The sequence below is a fragment of the Hyla sarda genome, chromosome 7, assembly GCF_029499605.1.
Source record: "Hyla sarda isolate aHylSar1 chromosome 7, aHylSar1.hap1, whole genome shotgun sequence".
NCBI lineage: Eukaryota > Metazoa > Chordata > Amphibia > Anura > Hylidae > Hyla > Hyla sarda.
Window position 1 is genome coordinate 210102732 of NC_079195.1, and position 27053 is coordinate 210129784.

At 44.3% G+C, this 27053-nt stretch overlaps 1 protein-coding gene and 1 long non-coding RNA gene across 4 annotated transcripts in view; one reads left to right on the top strand and one right to left on the bottom strand.

Moving 5' to 3' along the window:
- The window catches only part of DNAI3 (dynein axonemal intermediate chain 3), a 219886-nt gene that overhangs the window by 99527 nt on the left and 93306 nt on the right, over positions 1-27053 (bottom strand). For 2 of the 3 annotated variants that reach the window (XM_056532517.1, XM_056532515.1), the window contains exons 18-22: positions 18234-18297; positions 17239-17369; positions 14215-14419; positions 12506-12597; positions 9458-9586 (exon numbers count right to left, since the gene is read on the bottom strand). In XM_056532517.1, the coding sequence (XP_056388492.1) occupies positions 9458-9586; positions 12506-12597; positions 14215-14419; positions 17239-17369; positions 18234-18297 (621 nt within the window). Of the gene's footprint in view, positions 1-6144; positions 7050-9457; positions 9587-12505; positions 12598-14214; positions 14420-17238; positions 17370-18233; positions 18298-27053 lie in introns of those variants that run through there. The other variant, XM_056532516.1, reaches the window with a different exon arrangement.
- The window catches only part of LOC130283281 (uncharacterized), a 51444-nt gene continuing 30466 nt past the window's right edge, over positions 6076-27053 (top strand). The window contains exon 1 of the long non-coding RNA XR_008846629.1: positions 6076-6155. This is a non-coding gene — a long non-coding RNA (uncharacterized LOC130283281). The remainder of the gene's footprint in view (positions 6156-27053) is intronic.

The window sequence follows — 27053 nt, forward strand, 5'->3', positions numbered from 1 at the left end:
TTTTGCTACCTCCAGCAACATGGGAGTTGTAGTCCCACAGCAGCTGGAAAGTGGTAGGTTTGAAGACCGCAGCCTTACGTCATTTACTACTATCTGTGGAACTGGAGGTTGTTTCACTACATTTTACATTTTTTTTTTGTCAAACAGGGCATGCTGGGAGTTGTAGTTATGCTTATGTTTTTAAAATGTAGTTCATTAATCTCCAGTGACTAGTAAACAGTTTTTTTTTTTTTTGGCCTGGCCAACCATTTGGGAACCACCAAAATTTTAAGGGTCAGAAATCCGCTATAATGAAGAAAGTCCATTTATAATTGTGGTCTCCAAACTGTGAACCCCCAGATGTTGCAAAACTACAACTCCCAGCATGCCCGGACAGCCGTTGGCTGTCCGGGCATGCTGGGAGTTGCAGTTTTGCAACATCTGGAGGTCCGCAGTTTGGAGACTACTACACTGGACACTGCTGCTGGTCATGCTCAGACGGTACTGGCTACTGTCATAATCTGGAAAATTGGTTGCGACGGGCATGACCACTACAGCAGTAAACATCAATAGATGAAACAGAATGCTGAGACTTGTAGTTCCCCTACACAGTCGGAAAGCCACTCCATCAGCGGAGGGTTATGGAAAACGCAGGAAGGTTTTCGAATGTTTTTGTTACTTTTTATTTTTGTACAAAATAAAAAATATAATTTTTTTTTTTTTTTTTTTTTAAAGCAGCAGCCAGTGCTATTTTGTAACCCAGAAGTGCTTTCCACCAGTCATATTTACTTGCATTGACCACATGTTGCAAAATCCCACTTTTTATTTTATTGTTATATTTTTTTTGGTAATTGTTTACACCATCCAATGTGAACTCGAGACATGTAGAAAGCTTCAGCTCTTACAAAAAAAACAAAAAAAAAAATCCTCAGAATTTTCTACTTTGTAATTTATATGAGAAATATATATATACTGTATATAACTGTTGTATTCCTCACCTGTTACAATACAAACTGTTAATATCTAATGCATGCGTATCTGGTCTGGTTCTTGTTGTTGGTGGGAAGGGTTGTACTGTGTTGGGTGTCGTTTTAATGGGATGGAGAGTTGCTTCACTTTTTACATATATGTTTTATATATATATATATATATATATAATAATTATAAAAAATATATACCGTATATAAAAATATATATATAAAATATATATATATATATATATATATATATATATAAAATAAAAAAAATATATATATATATATAATTTTAAAATATATATATATACATTTTAATATATTTTTTATATATATTATATAAAAAAATGTGTATATATAAAAAATATATATAATAAAGTATTTAATATATATAGTTATACTGTATATATAAAAAAAATATACGAAATATATATCTTTTTTATGTATATATATTCAGTATATATTTATGTATATTATATAATATAAATATAAAGAATATATATGAAAAAAATATATTTATTTTTATATAATATAATATAATTTTTATTTATTTATTTATTTTTTAACCAAAAGTCATTGGTGCAATACAAAAAATGTGGATTTATTCACTTCAACGTTTCATCTCTTGACCACAGTACTGTCTGCTGCTCTGGACAGTTCCTGACATGGACAGAGGTGGCAGCAGAGAGCACTGTGGTCAGACATGAAAGGACTACACAACTTCAAAAGGATAGGGGATAAGATGTCTGATCGCAGGGGGCCCGCCGCTGAGACCCCCCACGATCTCCCTGCAGCAGCCTGCATTCTATGCGTGGCTGCATCTGCTTTTTCTGAAAGCTCCAGGCTTCCGAGACGGGGACGTGACATCACGCCACGCCCCCTCCATTCATTTCTATGGGATAGGGCATTGCGGCCGTTACGCGCCCTCCCATAGAAATGAATGGAGGGGGCGTGGCGTGACGTCCCAGTCTTGGAAGCCCGGAGCTTTCAGAAAAAGCAGATGCAGCCACGCATAGAATGCGGGCTGCTGCGGGGGGTCCCAGCGGCGGGCCCCCTGCGATCAGATATCTTATCCCCTATCCTTTGGATAGGGGATAAGATGTTTTTGGCCAGAATACCCCTTTAAAGTTTATAGAGCAGAGATGAGGTGGCCTACTAGACACAGTTTTATTGTGTGTAATAGGGGAGCTGTATAAATCCCTATGCAGTGAGCTCCACCTAGTGGTGTCTGCAGACAGATAGAATGTACACACACACATATATTCTCAAAAAAAATAAAGGGAACACTTAAACAGCACAATGTAACTCCAAGTCAATGACACTTCTGTGAAATCACACTGTCCACTCAGGAAGAACACTGATTGACAATCCATTTCACATGGAACAGACAACAGGTGGAAATTATAGGCTCATAACAAGACACCCCAATAAAGGAGTGGTTCTGTAGGTGGTGATCACAGACCACTTCTCAGTCCCTATGCTTCCTGGCTGATGTTTTGGTCACTTTTGAATGCTGGCGGTGCCTTCACTCTAGTGGTAGCATGAGACGGAGTCTACAACCCACACAAGTGGCTCAGGTAGTGCAGCTCATCCAGGATGGCACATCAATGTGAGCTGTGGCAAGAAGGTTTGCTGTGTCTGTAAGTGTAGTGTCCAGAGCATGGAGGCGCTACCAGGAGACAGGCCAGTACATCAGGAGACGTGGAAGAGGCCGTAGGAGGGCAACAACCGAGCAGCAGGACCGCTACCTCTGCCTTTGTGCAAGGAGGAGAACTGCAAGAGCCCTGCAAAATGACCTCCAGCAGGCCACAAATGTGCATGTGTCCACTCAAATGGTGAGAAACAGAATCCATGAGGGTGGTATGAGGGCCCGACATACACAGGTGGGGGTTGTGCTTACAGCCCAATACCGTGCAGGACGTTTGTCATTTGCCAGAGAACACAAAGATTGGCAGATTCGCCACTGGCGCCCTGTGCTCTTCACAGATGAAAGCAGGTTCACACTGAGCACGTGACAGAGTCTGGAGATGCCTGAGAACGTTCTGCTGCCTGCAACATCCTCCAGCATGATTGGTTTGGCGGTGGGTCAGTAATGGTGTGTGGGGGGGGGCCTGCACAGCCCTCCAATGTTCTGCCAGAGAGAGCCTGACTGCCATTAGGTACCGAGATGAGATCCTCAGACCCCTTGTGAGACCCTATGCTGGTGTGGTTGGCCCTGGGTTCCTCCTAATACAAGACAATGCTAAACCTCATGTGGCTGGAGTGTCAGCAGTTCCTGCAAGAGGAAGGCATTGATGCTATGGACTGGCCGCCCGTTCCCCAGACCTGAATCCGATTGAGGACATCTGGGACATCATGTCTCGCTCCATCCACCACAGACTGTCCAGGAGTTGGCGGATGCTTTAGTCCAGGTCTGGGAGGACATCCCTCATGAGACCATCCCCCACCTCATCAGGAGCATGCCCAGGCGTTGTAGGGAGGTCATACGGGCACGTGGAGGCCACACACACTACTGAGCCTCATTGTGACTTGTTTTAAGGACATTACATAAAGTTGGATCAGCCTGTAGTGGGGTTTTCCATTTTGTTTTGAGTGACTCCATATCCAGACCTCCATGGGTTGATACATTTGATTTCCATTGATAATTTTTGTGTGATTTTGTTGTCAGCGCATTCAACTACCGTATTTTTCGCCCTATAGGATGCACCGGCGTATAAGACGCACCCAATTTATAGGTGAAAAATCTAAAAAAAATTAAGATTTTGAACCCAATAGTGGTCTTCAACCTGCGGACCTCCAGATGTTGCAAAACTACAACTCCCAGCATGCCCGGACAGCCGTTGGCTGTCCAGGAATGCTGAGAGTTGTAGTTTTGCAACATCTGGAGGTCCGCAGGTTGAAGACCACTGCATAGGAGGTAATACTCATGTGTCCCCGCCGCTCCGGACCCGTCACCGCTGCCCTAGATGTCGCTCCATCGCTGTCGCCGTGTCCCCGTCGCTCCGGAACGTCTCTGCTGCCGGCCGGGTATCCTCCCTCTCCGTCGCCGTCATCACGTCGTTGCGCACGCCGACGCATGTACGCGACGACGTGATGACGAGGAAGGAAAGTGCCGGCCATACAGGGGATCCCTGAACGTAGAAGACACCGAAGAGGCAGGTAAGGTCCCCCCCGGCGTCCTGTAAGCACTAACCCGGCTATTCAGTCTGGCTGTTCGGGACCGCTGCGGTGAAATCGCAGTGGTCCCGAACAGCCGGGTTAGTGTCACTTTCCCTTCAGACGCGGCGGTCAGCTTTGATCGCCACATCTGAAGGGTTAATACAGGGCATCACCGCGATCGGTGACGTCCTGTATTAGCCGCGGGTCCCGGCCGTTGATGGCCGCAGGGACCGCCGCGATAGGGGTGTATTCGCTGTATAGGACGCACCGACTTTTTCCCCCCAGTTTTGGGGAAGAAAAAGTGCGTCTTATATGGCGAAAAATACGGTATGTAAAGACGAAAGTATTTCATACGATTAGTTCATTCATTCAGATCTAGGATGTGTTATCTTAGTGTTCCCTTTATTTTTTTGAGCAGTGTATATATAATTTTATATATACATATATATATATATATATATATATAAAATATAAATACACACACACATATATTTCTAAATGTGTGTAGAAAGGAGCAAACCTTTTGGAGCTCTATATCAGAAAAAGAAAGTTGTGCTAGTTGGATTCATAGGTCACAATCGGACTAAACAACTGTGGGGCTCCAGATGGTTAAATGCCAGGGAGATGCGCTAAGGATGAAATGAAACCCAAGTGATGGGTACAGATGGAATACAACATGTGCTCACACTTTTTAATACAACTTTATTTATACAGTCTAGAAGACCATCTTTTATATTATCTGCTATCCAAGTTTTGGTCAGGCCCCATCACGTTTTGGGTTCTATTGGGGTTTTATCTACATTGGGGTACTGTCAGATACATACTGCTGTGTGCCTGCTGGGTAACCACCGGCTTAAAAAGACAAAGTGTAGTCTACTAATGACAAGTTTGGCCTGTTTAACTCTGGTAATGTTTTATTTGCAGGACACAAAATTGCAGTCTATTTTAATTTTCCCCAAATTAAAATGTATATCAGTGTAGAGGAGACCCAAAGCAGGTACCTAGTACATATTTGGTCTATTGGAGCCTATGGGTACAATGAAGTATAAATCTAAATACCTTCATGACAGTATCTTGACCTATATGAGCAGCCGAGATCTGATTGGGTCCTTATACCGTACATAAATTCCTGTACTGTAAAACAGTGTTTTCCAAACAGTGTGCCTCCAGCTGTTGCAAAACTACAACTTCCAGCATGCCCGGACAGCCAACGGCTGTCCGGGCATGCTGGGAGTTGTAGTTTTGCAACAGCTGAAGGCACACTGCTTGGAAAATACTGCTGTAGAGTGTAGTGTTGGCCCTTGTATCACTGACACATTGGTTACTTAAAGGGGCGCTTCACTGGCCAGTGTACGGAACTAAATGTTCCGAACGCTATTTTCGCTGCAGTAGTCGGCCATGTCCCTCGTGAAGCCATGGTCACGGCTCCTCCATGCAAGTCTCAGTCTTGCATGGGGGGTGACCATGAAGTCACGAGGGGCGTGGCCGACCCCCGCAGCACGAAAACAGCGTTCGGAACATTTAGTTCCGTACACTGGCCAGTGAAGCGCCCCTTTAAAGCAGTACTCCAGGATCTGAAAACTTACTCCTATCCTAAAGATATAAGTTTCAGATCGTGGGGGGTCACCTCCCCCCGGATCTTTCGTACGGGGCCCCAGCAGGCACCCTGGCACATCCTGAGACCCCCCCATGTCGGCGATCGGAGAAAATCGCATGTTTCGATTTTCTCCAATTCCGGGCTGATCGGGTCTCTGGTGACCCGATCACCCGGAAAATAGGGCTGATCAGAGTTGTCAGCAACAGCCCCGATCAGCCTAAAGGATAGGAGTGAGGTTGCAAAGCTGCGATCTACTCCTATCCCCTGCCATTACTCAGAACGGTGTTCTGACCAATGGCAGCGCAGGACATAGCAACATGGCAACCCCCCGTTCTGCCCGCCCCTGGATGTCGAGGGGCTCTGGGAAGAAGATGGAGGCCGGTACCTGCAGGAGAAGATGCCTGGGGACCTGGGATCTTCGCTGGAGCCTGCAGGATCCTGATCAGGTAGGGAATCGACAGTGGGGGGGGAATTGAAAGTTAAAGTAAATCGATCTTTACTGTGGCAACCACTAAGGGGGCAAACTGCAACTCCCAGCATGCCAAGACAGCCAAAGGCTGTCTGGGCATGCTGGGAGTTGTAGTTTTGCAACATCTGGAGGGTCACAGTTTGGAGACCACTGTTACAGTGGTGCCCAAACAGTAGCCCTCCAGATGTTGCCAAACTACAACTCTCAGCATGCCTCGACTGCCCAGGCATGCTGGGAGTTGTAGTTCTGTAACATCTGTCCCTTCAGATTTAGCAATTTTCATGACATTTTTGAAAATTGCTGCTCTACTTTGAAGCCCTCTAATTTTTTCAAAAAGCAAAAATATGTCCATTTTATGATGCCAACATAAAGTGGACATATTGTGTTTGTGAAGAAAAATAAAATTTATTGTGAATATCCATTTTCCTTACAATTAGAGAGCTTCAAAGTTAGAAAAATGCAAAATTTTCATGAAATTTGGGGATTTTTCACCAAAAAAGGTTGCAAGTAACGCCGAAAATTTACCACCAAAATAAAGTAGAATATGTCACGAAAAAACAATCTCAGAATCAGAATATTCGGTAAAAGCGTTTTCGCGTTATTAATTTGTAAAGTGACGGTGGTCAGAATTGCGAAAAAGGGCTCAGTCCTTAAGGTGAAAAAGGGCTGCGTCCTTAAGGGGTTAATATTTAATTTCATTCCACTATACAAATTGTCCTTAGGCTCTTTAGGTTTTCACGGTTACTTCCTCACGTTCTTTCCTTATCCCCAGTCCTATCAGAGCGGAGTTCTCCAATGCCAAGTATGTCGTGTACTCTCGGCTTATCTCCTCTTCAAGCTGCTCTTTTGACTTCGCTGGCGGAGTCGTTTCCTTCAGACACAAACAGAACGCGGTTATACAATGCGAATTATAAATAGCGACTTCTAATCTCATCCTAATGTGAACATTCATGGGCATAAAATACAAGTAGAGGTGACGGAACAAAATAAATTCATGACGGGGGCCAAGAAGTATACAGCAGCTCATTAGGATGAGACCTCAGGAATATTCCATTATAGGTCTTGTCTGGGAACGGAAAAAGAGTGGAAAACTTCTCTAAGGACAGCGGCAGTGATCCTATGAGTAGTTGGTAGACAATGAAGCAGTAATAGAGGCTACTTATGACTTTTCTAAACAGTTTTGAGTAGGAGGGGGAGGGGGCGGCAAGAATCTTATGGGAACATTTATTCTATAGCATTTTTCCTCAGTTTCCCCTTGAGCAGACCACCAGATGGCAGGAAGTCTTACAGACATTTCGCAGGAAAAAAAATATGCAAATTGGCTCTTCTTCAGAACACTTTTTTTTAGCACCACCTATAGGTGGTTATTCTGTAAGTCAATGTCCGACCCATTGAAAAGCCTTGAAACACGACTAGGGATTTTGGGGGAGATTTATCAAAACCTGTGCGGAAGAAAAGTTGCTGAGTTGCCCATAGCAACCAATCAGATCGCTTCTTTCATTTTGCAGAGGCCTTGTTAAAAATGAAAGAAGCGATCTGATTGGTTGCAATGGGCAACTCAGCACCTTTTCCATTGGACAGGTTTTGATAAATCTCCCCCTTTATCCTGAGTCTCAATATCCTCTGAAACCTAGGTTAAATTGGTTTTCCCATGGACAAAAAGAGGGCTCCCCGACCATGCTTGACTCCCATTGACCTAAATGGCAGCTGCATAAAGTGCAAGTATGTAGCTCCGGGAGTAACGCCATGTGTGCAACTCTTACTGAAGGGGTTGTCCAGCCAAAACTAACTGATCACCTATTCACAGGATAGAGCATAAGTAGCTGATCGAGGTGGGAGGGGGAGGACTGACTGCTGGGACTCCCCGCGATCTGCGAAACAGGACCCGGCGCTCAGTGAGGAGCGTGTGCAGTGACGGCATCCGGTCCGTTAATTTCTATGGGAGAACCAAGAAGATTTAGCACTCGGGCATCTCTGGCATTCTCTCATTCGTAGAAATGAATAGAGCGCGTGCCGTCTACCGTATACACTTTTCACTGAAAGCGAGGGATCCTGTGGATAGGGGATATGTTCGTTTTGGCTCGACAACCCCAGTAATGTCAATGGGAGTTACAGAAATTTCATTAGCCAACTCGGTTGTTTTCATCTTCCCAACCATCGCTGTTGACCGCAAACAGGTTGGAGATGACTGGGGGAGATGGCCATCTTTTTCCATCCTTGGGGAAACCTCTTAAATGACATCTCACCCAGCCAACCAGCACCCTGCTCTGTACTCATGGGAGGCAAGAACAACAAAACAGTTGTCTCCTTTTGGAGCAATATTAAAGAACAAGAGGCGCTCCCTGGTGTATCTCATGCTGCCATAAGAATGTGGTTTTCCATTATGCTTTTTTCATGCTATGCTGCTAATTTTGTGACTATTCTAGTGATGTTTTTATATATTTATTATGTGTGTTGTTTAGCTCTTCCAGTCATGTGACAACATTCCGGAGGTATATATATATATATATATATATATATATATATATATATATATATATATACTCATGATATGCTCAATTGAATCGTGTCTAAGGAAGAAGCCGGACCAGCTTCGAAACGCGTTGTACATTTATCCTTTTATAAAAAATTCCCATGTTGGAATAGTACGTCTATTTGTTGGCAGCGCCCAATTATCCTCCTGGATCTGGAGGTCGTGGAGTTGGAGTTTGCACGTCTTCCTTTTTGAGGACACTCAGGGTTGGTTAATATTGATTTACAGGGAAGTTTCATTTAGAGAGAGTGGTATTCCAGGAGTTGGCTCTCACTTAGAATTACCTAGGCCGATAACCATGACAAGGGGACGTCCTCTACATCTAGAGGAAAGAAGGTTTCACCACAATCACAGACGGGGATTCTTTACTGTAAGAGCAGTGAGACTATGGAACTCTCTGCTCCATGGTGTTGTGATGTCTGACTCAATAAACAAGTCCTGGGCCTGGATGTTTTTCTTGAAAAATATAATATTACAGGTTATGGATAATAGATTTATGGGGAAAGAACGTTGATTCATGGATTTATTCTGATGCCATATTGGGGTTGGGAAGGAATTTTTACTCAGTCATGGGACAATTAGCATCAGCCTTATGTTTTTTTTTTTATCCGCCTTCCTCTGGATCAACACAGTAGGGTTTTGGGTTGAAGCCGATGGACTCTGTTACTATGAGTGTGGTGAATTTCCTCTATAAATGCAAAATATAAACATACAATTGGCCAGAAGTCTAAAGAAAAGACACATACGCCTACGGTTCTCTTGCTGTGGTCCTTCAGCTCCAACGCTCTCTTCTCCGCAGCTCGAAACGTCTTTCTCTGTTCATAATATTCCAAGTGAACGACTTCTCTGTCCAAGTAGTGCAAGACTTCGCTGCTCTGTAGAAAAGGGAGAATATTATCTCGGGCAATGTTCTGTATTTGCAGGTGGGACAACCCGAGGTAGCGCTTAGCTGCTCCAATAACCTGAACCAATGAATCTATTCCACTAGGACCTTTACACAGCCGATCAGTGGAGGTGCCAAGAGTCAGGACCCCAATCATCTAGTAATGACGGCCCCATCTAAGAACAGATCTGTTCTCTTCTCCCAATAGCGGACACTCACGGGGAATAAAATAGTGTCTCCTATTGGGAAAAAAGGCTCAAAAATCTTTCTAAATGACTGAATACTGTCCTGTACTCACTCCAGAGTGTAATTACCTATAAAACATGATAATAAGCAATATTACAAGTAGAATCTCCCAGTGCTGTTTAATCTCCCCTTATCCCTCCCCCGTATCATTTCATCCCCACTTTACACCCTGTGACACTTTATTCCCTCATGCCTTGTGCCAAATTATCCCCCCTTACCTCTGTGCCACATCATTTACTCTTGATCCCCCTGTGCCATTTCATTCCCCCTTTATTACCCTCTGTGTAAATTCATCACCCCCCTCTTTATGAAGTGGCACAGGAGGATAAAGGGGGAATGAAATGGCACAGGGGGGGGGGTGTAATCAAGAGGAAATTATGTAGCACAGGGAGTATAGGGGGGGGGGATGATTTGGCACAGGGGAAATAAAGTGGCGGGGAGGGGATCAGGGAAGGAGGGGGTGAATGATGTGGCTGGTGGACATACAGAGGCAGGAGACCACTATTTGAACATTGATCATTGGTCTTCTGTGCTGGGGGGTGCAGTGGGGGCCTGGGCCCCTTACTGGGGTATTGGCTGTACTCCCTGACAGCAGCCCTGTGTACAAGGTAGGGCCAGTTAGAGCTGGTTGTCCCCTATTGGGAGTGTTTTGTCCTCTATAGAGAGTGTTTTGCCCCCTTTAGAGAGTGTTTTGTCCCCTATAGGGTGTGTTTTGTCCCCTATATAGTGCTGTGTCCCCTATAGAGAGTGTTTTGTCCCCTATATAGTGCTGTGTCCCCCATAGAGAGTGTTTTGTCCCCTATAGGGTGTGTTGTATCCCCTATAGAGAGTGTTTTGTCCCCTATAGAGAGTGTTGTGTCCCCTTATAGGGAGTGTTGTGTCCCCTATAGAGAGTGTTGTGTCTCCTATAGAGTCTTGTATCCCCTATAGAGAGTGTTCTGTCCCCTATAGGGAGTGTTGTGTCCCCTATATAGAGTGTTTTGTCCCCTATAGGGTGTGTTGTATCCCCTATAGAGAGTGTTTTGTCCCCTATTGGGAGTGTTGTGTCCCTTATAGTGTTTTGTCCCCTATAGGGTGTATTGTGTCCCCTTATAGGGAGTGTTGTGTTCCATTATAGGGAGTGTTCTGTCCCCTATTGGGAGTGTTTTGTCCCCTATAGGGAGTGTTGTTTCCCCTATTGGGTATGCTGTGTCCCCTATTGGGTATGTTGTGTCCCCTATAGGGTGTGTTGTGTTCCCTTATAGGGAGTGTTGTGTCCCCTATTGGGTATGCTGTGTCCCCTATAGGGTGTGTTGTGTCCCGTCCCCTATTGGGTATGCTGTGTCCCCTATAGGGTGTGTTGTGTCCCCTATTGTGAGTGTTGTGTCCACATCCGCTATTCGGAGGGTACAAATACATAGTGTTATGAGACTCTGCCGGGGAATTACAAACTGTGTGTTATTGGGAGGTGTCCGCTAAGGGAGGTTTTACTGTATTGGGTATGTTCACACTACAGAATTTACTCGCACATAAGTGCACTCCGGAACCTTTGCATTGGTGTGAATGGGTCTTCCGCCGCTGACATTGATCCCCATGCTCATTCTTTCAGCAGAATAATGCATGCACTGCATTGCCGTCAGGGCCGCGCAGTCCTACTGACCAAGCATTTGGGCGATGGCCAAGAGATGAAACGAGCAGAGATTCCCTAGTGTAAACGTACCCATAGACACATTATACAGGATTCATGTGCCAAAGGCTGTCCGGGCATGCTGGGAGTTGTGGTTTTGCAACCGCTGGAGGCGCCCTGGTTGGGAAACACTGACCTGGGCGTGGGGGGGCCAGAACTTAGGATAGGGGATACGTTTTTCTATACCGGAGATCTTATATAAAGGGGATACTCCGGCCCTAAGACATCTTATCCCCTATCCAAAGGATAGGGAATAAGATGTCTGATTGCGGGGAGGGTCCTGCCGCTGGGGACCCCCGCAATCTCTCGCGCAGCGCCCACGTGTCTGAGCTGTCACACCCCTTCCCATAGGCTTGCATTGAGGGGCGGGGCGTGTTGTCACAAGGGGGGGGGGGGGCGGAGTCGTGACGTTACTATACTCCGGCCCCCGTAGTCGTGACCCTTCAGACACAGAGCGATCCACAGGTGGGTGCTGCATGAGTGATTGTGGGGGTCCCCTGCGATCAGGCATCTTATCCCCTAAGATGTCTACGGGCCGGAGTACCCCTTTAAGGAAAAGAAAATAGTCCAAAAATTAAAAAATCTTTATTCAAAGCATACAAGGATAAAAAAAATAGGTGATACAGAGCCTTGAAAAAAAGAGACTGACACATTTCAGACAGTGAGAGAACCGGGGGGGGGGGGGGAGGGGGAAGTCTGTGATATTGCACTTGATACCCGTATGTACCATCCAAACCAGCACGTGTGGTTGGCATAGAGACCTTAAGAGGTTTGTCAAAACAGTTTTCTTATCCAACTATAACCCCCCCCCCCCCCTCCTAAAATCAACGTACTGCCACGAAGAGATACAGAATAGGAACAAAAAATGCTGAAAAAGAAAGCAAACATTGTGCAATTCTAATGAAGGCCAGATCAAATAACATGTCTGCGGCAATAAAAAATTACACTCCACTTGTTTATGAAGGACTCGAGATAGCGAGAAACTGTCCTCGCACCAACCTCATTAGCGGAGGGGTGATGTAAGGTCCACGGGATCTCTAATACGTGGAGGGTGCCGCTGTCGTCTGCCACGGCCAGAAAATGCTGCTTTGCTGCAAAAAAAAAATAAAAAATAAAAATAAAGATACAATTTACTATTTTCTATTGCTTTAGTTTATCTATAATAGTGTTTCACAACCAGTGTGCCTCCAGCTGTTGCCAAACTACAACTCCTAGCATGCCCGGACAGCCTTCGGCTGTCCGGACATGCTGGGAGTTGTAGTTTGGCAACAGCTGGAGTCACCCTGGTTGGGAAACACTGATTTATGGTCTCTCAACTCTGTTGACTCTGGATGTCAGAGGAGATAAGGGTCGGGCAAGTGTCTCCCTGCAGAATACATGAGCTAGTACATGCAGGGATGGGGAGGACATGCTGGGAGCACCCTGGTTGGGAGACACTGATTTATGTGTACAATGGCCTCTCAACTCGGTTGACTCTGGATGTCAGAGGAGAGAAGGGTTGGGCAAGTGTCCCCCTGCAGAATTCATGAGCTAGTACATGCGGGGATGGGGGGGACATGCTGGAAGTTGTAGTTGTGCAACAGCTGCAGGCACCCTGGTTGGTAAACACTGATTTATGTATACAATCACCTCTAAACTCAGTTGACTCTGGATGTCAGAGGAGAGAAGGGTTGGGCAAGTGTCCCCCTGCAGAATACATGAGCTAGTACATGCGGGGATGGGGGGGACATGCTGGAAGTTGTAGTTGTGCAACAGCTGGAGGCACCCTGGTTGGGAAAGGCTGGACTATATCATTGAAGACTGAGATGTGACTGCAAGCAGGAAATGCATGGAGGACAAAAGACACCCTTCGCCACGGTGGCTCCTATTTTAGCATGCTGGGAGTTGTAGTTCTCCAACAGCTGTAGGCACGCTGATTACGAAACACTGATATATAATTAAAAAAATTAAGCTACTATATAAATAAATACAGCATTTTTGCAAACAGTTTTGGTTAAACATGTGACTGTTTTGTGTCTATAGCTCCTATAGAGAACTACGTGTCTCCATGGTTACAGACTACAAACTGTAAGTGTAGTCTGACCCTGATGTGTGTTACTGTCTTACATTTACCTGGTTTTCTTGCTGATCTATAGACAGTAGAAAAGTGGGCAGCTGGAACAGAGTAACACATGACTGCAGGATGGGACATCACATGGGTCTGCATGGGAGCTGTATACTGAGAACGGTATATTATTTTACTATACTGTATATTATGCTGTTTATTGGACTGTATATTATACTGGAGCAATATAACAAAACTGGTTGCAAAAGTCTTCATAACCTTTAGCCATATTTTTATAATGTGTGAAGTAACCCATATGGATGCAAAACATACAGATTAGAGATGAGCGAACTTACAGTAAATTTGATTCGTCACGAACTTCTCGGCTTGGCAGTTGATGACTTATCCTGCGTAAATTAGTTCAGCTTTCAGGTGCTCCGGTGGGCTGGAAAAGGTGGATACATTCCTAGGTAAGAGTCTCCTAGGACTGTATCCACCTTTTCCAGCCCACCGGAGCACCGGAAAGCTGAACTAATTTATGCAGGAAAAAGCATCAACTGCCGAGCCGAGAAGTTCGTGACGAATCGAATTTACTGTAAGTTCGCTCATCTCTAATACAGATGGATCCCATATTATCACCATGGTGCATTATAGCCTCACTTACCTGACACGATCCAGGGTTTAATGTAGGTGATGGCCGCCGCCGATATGTTCTGCGTCTGAGAGGGCTCGTGCGTCTTCTCCAGTAGGTCCCAAATATCCACATTTCCATCTTCCTTACCGATGAAGAAGACGCCGGGCCTGGACAGGGACCAGTGGGCTGCGGTGTACCTCCTGGGAGTGCAACTCGACTGAAGGATCGGTCCGCTCTGAGATAGATGGAAATGGGGGAGATCATCAGCATTAAAGGAGTACTCCGCTGGAAAACTTTTTTTTTTTTAAATCAACTGGTGCCAGAAAGTTAAACAGATTTGTAAATGACTTCTATTAAAAAACCTTAATCCATCCAGTACTTATTAGCTGCTGAATACTACAGAGGAAATTGTTTTCGTTTTGGAACACAGAGCTCTCTGCTGACATCACGAGCACAGTGCTCTCTGCTGACATCTCTGTCTATTTTAGGAACTGTCCAGAGCAGCATATGTTTGCTATGGGGATTTTCTCCTACTCTGGACAGTTTTTAAAATGGACAGAGGTGTCAGCAGAGAGCACTGTGCTCGTGATGTCAGCAGAGAGCTCTGTGTTCCAAAAAGAAAATAATTTCCTCTGTAGTATTCAGCAGCTAATAAGTAATGGAAGGATTAAGATTTTTTTTTTAATAGAAGTAATTTACAAATCTGTTTAACTTTCTGGCACCAGTTGATTAAAAAAAAAAATTATTCCACCGGAGTACCCCTTTAACCCCTTCAGTCCTGCAGGAACGGTTGTTGAGGCTGTCCTGTAAAAAAATCATCCCCTACTGACCTCCATGTGAGGGGTTATCCCTGTCCATGGGAGAACAAACATGTACCTTAGCACTCACCAGTCATCCAAAGTGAAGATTTATTAAGACATGGTGTAGTACAAGGACGCGTTTCGGCATGGGAGCCTTCCTCAGCTGTCTGCCTAGGCAGACAGCTGAGGAAGGCTCCCATGCCGAAACGCGTCGTAGTACTACACTATGGCTTAATAAATGTTCACTTTGCATGAGTGGTGAGTGCTGGGTACCATCTTTTCTAATTGTGAGTTTTACCCTACCTCGTGCACCACCACAGAGTAGACGGAAGTGCCGACACACTCCTATTAAACCTGTACCTTACATATCACTTTCCCCATGTCAGGGTTGTCAACCTTGTTCGTTTCCACACAACCACTCACAACCACTATGGCTGACGTTATGGTTTTTGTAATGTTTATCACTGCATTTTCTCTAAATCTACCTAGTTATGCTAAGATATAGACATCATGTTAGTTCTTGAAGTTCCCCTATCAAGTCCTCATCTACAAGTGCTGTGTGTGTCTTGGGAGAGATCCTATCACCGTGCGGTCTAGTGGAGAGGTCTAGTGACGCAGTATGGAGTCTATAATGTCCTGGCTTGTACTGTTTTACAGATTAAGGAGTTCTTAGGCCATGATTCCACTTTCTTCTGTTTTGTACTTAAAGGAATACTGCAGTGGAATATAACTTATAGATCGCGGGGGTGGGGGGGTGGGGACCTGACCGCTGGGACCCCCCCCCCCGCAATTTCCTGTACAGGGCCATAGCAGTCCCCATCAGGAAGCCGCTGCAGACACGCCCCCTCTATCTCTACGGGATACATGGAGGGGGCGTGTCGGCCGCCGCGTCATGCAGGGACGGAGCGCCCCTTCCTGCGGACTGTCACAGCCCTGTACAGGAGATTGCGGGAGGTCCCAGCGGTCGGACCCCCGCAATCTATAACTGATCCCCTATCTTTTGGATAGGGGATAAGTTATATCCCAATACAGTGTTCCTTTAAAGTGGTACTCCGGTTATGTAAAACTTATCCTCTATCCACATGTCTGATCACGGAATGTCCGACCACTGGGACCCCTCCCAATCTCCAGAACGGGGCCCATCTCCTACCTTGTAGTACTCTGGTCCCCACCTTCTGAGACAAACTGAGCCTGGCCAAGGTGGGACATCACTAACGCTGGTAATTAGCGAATCGGTCAGTAACTCCCCAGACCAGTTTGTCTTGGAAAGTAGGGGCCGGAGCACTTCAAAGTAACAGACAGACCCTCTTCTGGAGATCACAGGGGGTCCTAGCAGCTGGACCCCACGCGATCAGACACGTATGCCCTGATTTTTTGGGTAGGGGGTAAGTCTTATTTCCTTGATCACCCCTTCAAAGTACAGGATTAGAAAAAAACATAGCTGCTCTCTTCCAAAAAACAGTCACACTTGCTTACAGGTTGTGTGTGGTATTGCAGTTCAGCCCCATTCCCTTTAACAGAGCTGAACTGTAGTACCGCACACAACCCATGGACAAGTGTGGCGCCATTACTGGAAGAGGTTAGCCAGAAAGGAGAAATTACTGGGAGTCATTAGTGAATGGGGGACTCAGGACCCTTAGTCTACCAACACATAAGGGTTAAAGGGGTACTCCGGTTGAAAAACAATTTTTTTCATATCAACTGGCTCCAGAATGTTAAACAGATTTGTAAATTACTTCTATTAAAAAAAACATTAATCCTTTCAGTACTTATCAGCTGCTAAAGTTGGGTTGTTCTTTTCTGTCTGACCACAGTGCTCTCTGCTGACACCTCTGTCCATGTCAGGAACTATCCAGAGCAGGAACAAATCCCCATAGCAAACCTCTCCTACTCTGGATAGTTCCTGACATGGACAGAGGTGTCAGCAGAGAGCACTGTGGTCAGACAGAACAACTCAACTTCAGCAGCTGATAAGCACTGGTAAGATTAAGATTTTTATAAAAGAAGTAATTTACAAATCTGTTGAACTTTCTAGAGCCAGTTGATATGAAAAAAATTAATTGTTTTTCACCGGAGTACCCCTTTATAATTGCTCAGACTTGCACCTATCAGACATTCATGGGTTATCCTGAGGATCGGGGGGTAACACAATTACTTTCTGACCCCCTATTTTACGTATAGTGGTGCTGGTAGGTATCTACACAGCATACTTGGCTATAACGTCTCAGCATCTGCACAGTATAGTGATACTCACAGTCACTCCTTCCTTCCAGATAGCGAAGTTCCAGCCCCCAACTGTGAGAACGAAGTCCTTCAGGAATGGAGATCTATGCACAGTGTGTACAAGTCCATCATGGGCGACGTGTCTCTGTGAGGGTTTAGCACCTGCAGGCACCCAAAATGAATAGTCAATGGCTACACTGGTGAAATATACTATGCACATTGTTACCCCAGGCTATGCCCATCCAAACTTTACACTACCGTGCAGCTTGTTATGTGTTGCTATGCCCTATAAATATGGCTTGTTTGCTTTTATAGTATTCTTTATATCTACGTGGACCTCTAGATGTGGCAAAGCTGCAACTCCCAGCATGCCTGTGGTATCGCTATGGGGGCAGGGATTTCCCAAAAAATACCATTTAAACCAGTGGTCAACAACATGTCCAACTACAACGCCCTGACAGCCTGTGGCTGTAGTTTTGCAACAGCTGCAGTCACTGACCAATGGCGGTGCAGACCACACCAGTGCCATTAGTCAATGGGTCATGGTCCAGACTAGGACTCATTCTCCAGATCAATGTTTCCCAACCAGGGTGCCTCCAGCTGTCGCAAAACAACAACTCCCAGCATGCCTATGGTATCACTATGGGGGCAGGGATTCCCAAAAAATACCATTTAAACCAGTGGTCAACAACATGTCCAACTACAACGCCTGTGGCTGTAGTTTTGCAACAGCTGCAGTCACTGACCAATGGCGGTGCAGACCACACCAGTGCCATTAGTCAATGGGTCATGGTCCAGACTAGGACTCATTCTCCAGATCAATGTTTCCCAACCAGGGTGCCTCCAGCTGTTGCAAAACTACAACTCTCAGCATGCCCGGACAGCCGTTGGCTGTCCGGGCATGCTGGGAGTTGTAGTTTTGCAACAGCTGGAGGCACCCTGGTTGGGAAACACCAGTCTAGGCAATCTATACAATGCCAATGAATATACAGTGGGCCAATGACTTATACAAGAATGCCAACTGACTGATAAGTCTTCCAGTGTCTCCATCTTTTTCCATCTTCCAGTCTGTGTATACCAGCTCCCCGTCCTGTAATGACATGAAGACAACCAACATTGGAACGCTGCAAGTATAAACCTCCCCCCCTGATGAAGCGTCCAAGAAGCGAAACATGCGTCGGGGTAGATATGCATGGTCTGGCTTCCATATGTTTTTATGTGTTTTCCCAAACTGGATTGTCTTTTTGTGTACTGCATGCTGTTATTCCATTGTTATGCAGTGTTGTCACCCGCGATATTATGTTATTTCAGTCTTTCACCACAGTATTTCACCAATATTTTTCATTTAGTGCTAGGATCCAGTGTATTAAAGGGGTACTCCACTTGAAAACATTTTCTTTTAAAATAACTGGTGCCAGAAAGTTTAACAGAATTGTAAATGACTTCTATTAAAAAAAAATTCCAATCCTTCCAGTACTTATCAGCTGCTGTATAATACACAGGAAGTTCTTTTCTTTTTGAATTTATTTTCTGTTTGACCACAGTGCTCTCTGCTGACACATCTGTCCATGTCAGGAACTGTCCAGAGCAGGAGCAAAACCCTATAGCAAACCTCTCTTTTGCTCTGGACAGTTCCTGATATGCAAAAAGGTGTCAGCAGAGAGCACTTGTGGTCAGGCAGAAAGGAAATTCAAAAAGAAAAGGACTTCCTGTGTATTATACAGCAGCTGATAAGTACTGGAAGGATTGGGATTTTTTTTTTTATAGAAGTCATTTGCTAATCTGTTTATATTTCTTGTTGATTGAAAAGAAAATGCTTTCCAGTGGAGTACCCCTTTAAGGTCTGTCCATGTATATGTCCAATTAGTAGATTTTTGTGTACTCTCTAATTTTTTGTGTGTCCACGTATTAACACAAGTGACTAGTTACATGGCGGCTCATACACTTCCCACAGGTGTAGTCATGAGGTAAACAGCATCTTGGCTTGGTTATATAGGGGGACATTTATCAAAACCTGTCCAAGGTAAAAGTTGCTGAGTTGCCCATAGCAACCAATCAGATCGCTTCTTTCATTTTTGAAAAGGCCTCTGAAAAAAAGAAAGTAGTGATCTGATTGGTTACTATGGGCAACTCAACATATTTTCCCTCTGGATAGGTTTTGATAAATCTCCCCCATAGTTCTTGGACTATGAGATAGCCGGTAATTACTCGCCGGTAATTCTGTTTCCCGGTCGCCATGACAGCATCACCTGAGAGAGGGACTCCGCCCGTAGGGACAGGAGACTGAGGATAAAAAGAAGAACCCTCCTCCTCGGCCTCAGCGAGTTTCAGAGACCAGAGGAGCCTTCTTAATTAGCATAACATATCATTATTGAAAGAAAAAAGACGAAAAAGATAGTGGACCCCCACCACGTGTGGAAATAACACCTGAAAATATAGGGTGGGAATGCCCTGGTGCTGTCATGGCTCGGGGAAACAGAATTACCAGTGAGTAATTACCGGTTTTCCCAGTCGCCATGACAGCACCACCTGAGAGAATATCAGAGAAGAACCAATTAGGGTGGGGAAATTGACTGCAAGACCTTGCGTCCAAAAGAAAGGGAAGAAGAACTCCCAACGTTCACCCGGTAGTGACGAAAAAAAGTAAAGACCAGGTAGCTGCCCTGCAGATCTGATCTATAGAAGCGCCCCATCTTTCCTCCCAAGAGGAGGCTACAGCTCGAGTTGAGTGAGCTCTAAGACCAACTGGGGTAGGTAAACCTGATACAGAATAGGTTAAAGCGTACCCGTCAGATCCAACAAAAATTTTCTTTTTAATATATCACTCAGTACCTAATCCCTCCCTCAGTATGCTGTCTGCTCACATCTCCCCTAGCATTAGCAAAACTACAACTCCCAGCTTGTCCTCACTGACAGTAGTAGGACACAAGCTGACAGTGGGAGGATTTTTCCTCCAGCTCTGAGCCCTGCGCTGTCAATCAAGGAAGTGTGTCCATGACATAGGTGATGACGCATGGACACAGCAGGACTAGTATGTGTCCAAGCAGGCAGGGGGGGGGGGGGGGGTTGTTTGACTGGCTTTTTCTGTATGAAATACTGAAAATTTTCTAATGAAAGCAATTGCAAAACCTATTGGTTATACATGCTGTACAACATATCAAAAGTTTTTGTATCTGACAGTGCCCATTTAAACTAATAGCCTGTCTAATCCACCCAGACAGGGAGTTTCTTGCCCTTATTCTTTCCTGCAAACTGAATTAAAAAAGGCATTACACATCCGGAAATCCTTAGTTCTGTCTAGATATTTAAGGACGCACCTTCTAACATCTAAGGCGCTAAAGGACCTTTCTCTGTCATTAGAAGGATTGGAACAAAATGACGGGAGTACAATTTCTTGTGATACATGGAAAGTGGACACTACTTTAGGAAGATAAGCAGGATCCGAGAGAAACACTATGTTATCTTCCAGGATCTTTGTATAAGGTTCTCCACTGGATAAAGCTGAAAGGTCCCCTACCCTCCTAGCGGTAGTAACTGCTACCAAAAGTACAGTTTTTAGGACTAAGTTTCTAGAAAAATGTAATCTAAGGGTTAAAAAGGATATGACAGAGAAGCATTCAATAAAAGAAAGATCCCACAAAGGGATTTTCGGGACCCTAGTAATAGAAAGCCTTTTGAGTGCCTTAAAAAATCTTATTACCCCGGGGTGATCCGCAATTTTGGTGTTATACATGGCCCCTAGCCGACACAAAAAGAACCTTATCTAGACCTGATTGTAAAAAATCTACAATCTTAGGAATATCTGGGACAGAATTTGCAGAAAAAGGGATCCAAAAGTGATAGCTCTCTGAGCGGCGAAAACCAAGCTCGGCGTGGCCAAAAGGGAGCTAACAGGATTACACGGGATTTCTCCATTCTTATCTTCTTGATTACTCTGGGGAGTGATTGAAGTGGAGGGAATATGTAAACTAACTGCCCAAGGTCTGTCCTTTGGGTTTAAGGAGCAAAATCTCCGTACTTGTCTGTTGCTTTTTGTGGCAAATAGATCAATTTCTGGCCATCCCCATAGATTGTATATCTGTTTGAAAATTTCTGGGTTTAACCTCCATTCGCCTTGATGTAGCTGATGGCGACTTTGGTAATCTGCTTTTGAATATAGAGTTCCCTTTAAATGCACAGCGGTTAAAGAATGTAGACATGGGTCTACAAAGTGAAAAATTCTTTCTCCAATTTGCATAAGTGATTCGCTTCTTGTAGTCCCTTGTCGGTTTATGATCGATACTGTAGTGGTATTGTCTGAAATTTTTTTATATATTTTTTTGCTATAGGTGATATTATGCTTCTCTTAGAGCATAGTAGACTGCCAGAACTTCCTTTGCATTTTAGGAAAGGGAGGACTCTTGAGGATCCCAGCGATCCTGAAAACTTAATTCCCCAGTATGAGCCCCCCATCCCCAAGGGCTTGCATCTGTGGTCTTTTGAACTTTTTAGGACCCAATCTAGTCCTTTGCTTAGATTGCTTTCTACAAGCCACCAGAAAAGCGAATCCTTTGTTTCGTGAGACAGGGGAAACATTATGTCCAGGTTTTCTACTGTCCCATTCCAACAGCTGAGTAAATTTTTCTGTAGGGCCCTTGAGTGGAATTGAGCCCAGGGCACCGCTTGGATGCTGCCGTGAATAGACCCAACAACGACATCCCTTTTCTTATGGAAATTGACTGACAAGACATTACTTCCCTCACTGTGTTTTGGATCTTTTGGATTTTCTGTTCTGGAAGAAAAGACTTTTGCTGTTGAGAGTCTAGGATTATACCTAGAAAGAGTTTCTTGTTTTCTGGAACAAGGGATGACTTCCCCCAAAGGGGTAGAAAAAAAACCCAACCCTACTTCTTCCTGAGGTACGGGTACAAGAACCTGTTTTTGTAGCAGGGATAGGACTTCTTTTTGACGCGCCACTAACTTGAAGTCACTCTTAGGAGAGTTGGAGGGAGACTGAGAAACTCCAGGCAAAGACCTTCCTTTAAGGTACTTAACACCCAAGAGTTTTTTGATATCTTTTCCCATTCCGCCACAAAGTCTCTCAGTCTGCCCCTGACTCGCCCCAGACTGTCATTGCTGACAGATTTTTTTTAGAACTTGTGGAGGCTTGATTAAAGATATTTCTTTAAGATTTTTTTGGGTAAACGCCACCTCTGAGAATCTTCCGATCTACGCCCTTGCCCCCTGGATTTCCTATTGGGGGAATAACAACTGGACATGTAAGGGGAAAAGGGAAAAAATCTTCTTTCTGTCCCCAGCTTTTTCTCGAATGTCAGCTAACACAGGCCCAAATAACAACTTTCCTTCATAAGGAAGGGCACAAAGTTTGTTTTTTGAGGTTATATGGCCAGGTTTTAAGCCACAAAGCCCTGCGGGCCGAGTTAGAAAGTGCGGCAGTTCTGGCCGATAACCTAAGAGCATCTGAAGATGCATCTACCAGAAATGCCGCCGATTTCTTAATAAGAAGTATAGCCTTTAGTAACTCTTCATGAGGGACCTGATTTGGAATATCTGAGGATAACTGATACAGCCAAAGAATCAAAGACCTGGCAACCCAAGAAGACGCCACGTTAGGCTTAAAGGAGGCAGTTGCGGCCTCCCAGGTTCTACGCAAAAAAGTCTCAGATTTTTTGTCCATGGGGTCACGTAGAACTCCCAAGTCTTCCAAAGGCAGGGCACCTTTCCTAGAGACTTCGGAAATAGCTATGTCCATTTTTGGTACTATTTCCCACTCGGTTAACTCAGTATTGTCAAACGTATATTTTTTTTTTAAAGCCCTGGGAAGAAAAACCTTATTTTTTCAGGATTTTCACATTCCTTTTCAATTAAGTCAGATAAAGATCTTTGGATGGGAAAGGCTCTTCGTTTTCTCAGTTCTAAGGCAAGGTTCAAACTACGGAATTTACCGTCTGCAATTCCACTTTGAAATTGCAGGCAGAAATTCTGCTTACTAAAATGTATAGTATAGTGAATGGGTTTCTGTTCACAAATTCAATCTTCGGAATTTGTGAAGCGGAATTTGTGAACGGACAATCCACTTGGAAATTTCCGCCTGAAGAATGGCGTTGCTCTTTGTTCAGGCGGAAATTGGAGACTGCAGTGTCCGCGCGGTCCTAGCACCGACTGAAATTTTCTGTCCGGAGATTCCGCAGTGTGAACCTAGCCTTATCCTTCAAACATGATGTCTTGAATGGAATTTTCTTCCCAATGGCTAACCAAACATTTTTAATCAAATTATCAGCATCCTTTGCTTGGAAAAAGTCTCCCTGAAGTAGTGTCCTCGACTGAAGAGGAATCCTCATCAGATTCAGCTGTTTCTACAGCAATTCCTTTCTCCTCTGACCCCGTTGGCTGTACAACTGTGGCTATAGGGGTGTCAGGAGCAGAAGCAGAATTTAAGGCATTTCACAGAATTCTGTATCTCCAATCTAATTAACTCTTGCATGGAAGATAATAATGAAGGTACTTTGCGTGAGACAGGGAAAAAATGATGTCCAGGCTTTCTACTGTCCCATTCCAACAGCTGAGTAAATTTTTCTTTAGGGCACTTGAGTGGAATTGAGCCCAGGGCACCGCTTGGATGGCTGCCGTGAATAGACCCAACAACGACATCCCTTTTCTTATGGAAAATGACTGACAAGACAATACTTCCCTCACTGTGTTTTGGATCTTTTGGATTTTCTGTTCTGGAAGAAAAGACTTTTGTTGTTGAGAGTCTAGGATTATACCTAGAAAGAGTTTCTTGTTTTCTGGAACAAAGGATGACTTCCTCCAATTTACAGTCCAACCTAACTTTTTTAAGATGGCAATAGTGTGATTTAAAAATTCTGTGACCTGTATCTCTGACTGCCCTACCAAAAGGAAATCGTCTAAGCATGGGATGAACAAGCACAAGCGGACCCCTTCTCAGATGTTTTCTGCCATCTCGGATATTATTTTGGTAAAAACCCTGGGGGCTACGGCTATTCCAAAAGGCAAGGCTCTGAACTGGAGGTGAGTCAATCCTAAGTCTAATTTTATGGCTATGCGTAAGTATTTTTGATGGTCTGGATGTATAGGGACATGTAGGTACGCATCTTTTAGGTCTATAGAGACCATGAAGCAGTCTTTTGTTAACAGATTTACTGTTGGTTTTATTGTCTCCATTTTGAATTTTTTCTATACAAGATACTGATTTAGAGGTTTTAAGTTTATAATTGTACGGTAAGTATTGTCTGTGTTTTTTTTAAACCAAAAAGAGGGTAGAATAAAAACCCAACCCTACTTCTTCCTGAGGTACGGGTACTTCCCGTGAAAAAACTTTTGCTACACATGATGGACAAATCATCTTTTCATAGCCCTGGGGTAACTTTGTTCTACATGTGTTACAATCAAGATGTTTGGTTTTCTTAGATGATTTTCTAGGTACATCCCCCTTAAAAAAAATTAAATAAACCAAACCAGATTTTACAAAAAAATCCCCGAAATGAAATTGATACACTAACTCAGGAATGCTGGCTGCCAAGGATGTGGCTTTGCTGGGGATTCAGCAGGATCATGTCTGGTGTCCTTCTTGGAGCTCATGCTTGGAGGCTGCTGGCTGGTATCCACTATGGAGGATGTTATCCTGTAGTCTAAATACTATCAAACCGCACTTCTGCACTGCAAAACGCCAAAACGACACTTCGGGGTCGCGTCCCCTGTGACGCTTATCCGGCGCCGGCGTTCCTCCGCATCATTCAATGTGCCCAGAAGACGCGTGCAGAGGAAACAGGAAGGACCTCCTCTGTTTCTCCGGGCAGAGTGGAGCCAGGCTTAATACTCACAGACTAGGGAGACTAGTTAGGACCGCCTGAACCACGAGACTACGGGGAACAGCTCCAGCGCGCCATTTTTATCCACCTCTGGGACAGGGACCCCAGCCCCAGACAGGCTTCCTTAGGGGAGAGGAAACACACTGAGGCCGAGGAGGGTTCTTCTTTTTATCCTCAGGTTTCCTATCCCTAGGGGCGGAGTCCCTCTCTCAGGTGGTGCTGTCATGGCGACCGGGAAAATACAATATTTTCCACTATTGAGAAATAGAAATACTTAAAAAACTATGAGAAACATTTTCCACAAGTTTTTAGTAGTGACAGAAGAAGAAACAGTGGCCGCCATCCGTACTAGATAATGTAGTAATGGTGGAAACAATAGAAGATATCATTGTTCTAGTACCAGTGATATAAGCAACAATATGGTGCTAGTGTTGGTAATACTGGTAGTAATGATACTGGTGGTAATAGTAGTGCTATTAGGATAGTAATAGTTATGGGGGGGTGGTTGTAGAGATAATTATGATGGAAATAGGTAGTACTAATAGTAGCTGTGGTCATTGAAGATACTAGTAGAGGTATAGGTATAATGGAAACATTCTAGTAGTAGTAATGGTGACAGTAGTAATAGTAGAATTAATAGTATTGGTAGAGGCGGAGCTCATATTCATGGTGGTGCTGGCAGTAATATTGGTTGTAAAGGTACTAGCTATAGTGTAGCAGTGGCGGTAGTAGTAAAGGTAATTGAAATAGTATTGGTGGTGGTATTAATGGTAGTGGTGGTAATATACTAGGAAAGACTCTAGTGAAAGTATTGGTAGTGGTAATAGTGCTAGTATTATTGGTGTTGTTGGCAGTAATATTAGCAGTAATGGAATTAGTAATAATGTAGCAGTGGTGGTTGTAGTAATGTTGGTAGCAGTAGTAGTAGTAAACGGAATTGTAATACTACTGGTGGTAGCATTAATGGTGGTACTAATGGTAGTGGTGGTAATACACTAGTAAAGAAGTAGTAGTAGCAGAGGTATTTGTAATAGTACTAGTGGTGGTGGTAATATTATTGGTAATAGTAATGGTAATGGTGGTAATATACTAGTAATGATAATATACTAGTCACAGGAGTAGTAGAGGTGATAGTAATGGTAGTAGTAATGGTGCTAGTATTAATACTGGTGCTGGCAGTAAAATTAGTAGTAATGAAATTAGCAATAATAAAGCAGTGGTGGTAGTAGTAATAGTGATGGTGGTAGTAGAAGAAGACCTTATTGTAATAGTACTGGTGGTGATAGTATTAATGGTTTTAGTAACGGTAGTGGTTGTAATATACTAGTAAAGATAATCTAGTAGTGACAGTAGGAGTAGAGGTAATAGTAATAATAGTGATAATGGAGTTAGTATTTGATGCTGGTGCCAGCTTTAAAATGAATAGTGATAATGGTAACAGTACAGTATTAGTAATAATAGTAGTAGGGACAGTATAGTAACAGTGGGGGTGGTAATACACTAGTAATGATGATCATAGCAGTAGTATTGGTAATAATCTAGTATTGACATTAGTAGTAATGCCGGTGGTGGTAGAGGTAGTAGTAATAGTAGAGGTAATGGTGTTAATATTGATGCTGGCAGTAATATTAACCTCTTCAGGACACAGGGCGTATGGATACGCCCTGCATTCCGAGTCCTTAAGGACACAGGGCGTATCCATACGCCCGTGGGAAATCCGTCCCCACCGCTAGCCGGTTGGGGACCGGAGCCAGATGCCTGCTGAAATCATTCAGCAGGCACCCCGGCACATCGCCCAGGGGGATCCTGAGACCCCCCCCATGTCGGCGATTGGAGAAAATCGCATGTCAATTCAGACATGCAATTTTCTACAATTCCGGGCTGATCGGGTCTCTGGTGACCCGATCACCCGGAAAATAGGGCTGATCGGAGTTGTCAGCAACAGCCCCGATCAGCCTAAGGGATAGGAGTGAGGTCACAGAGCTGCGATCTCCTCCTATCCCCTGCCATTAGT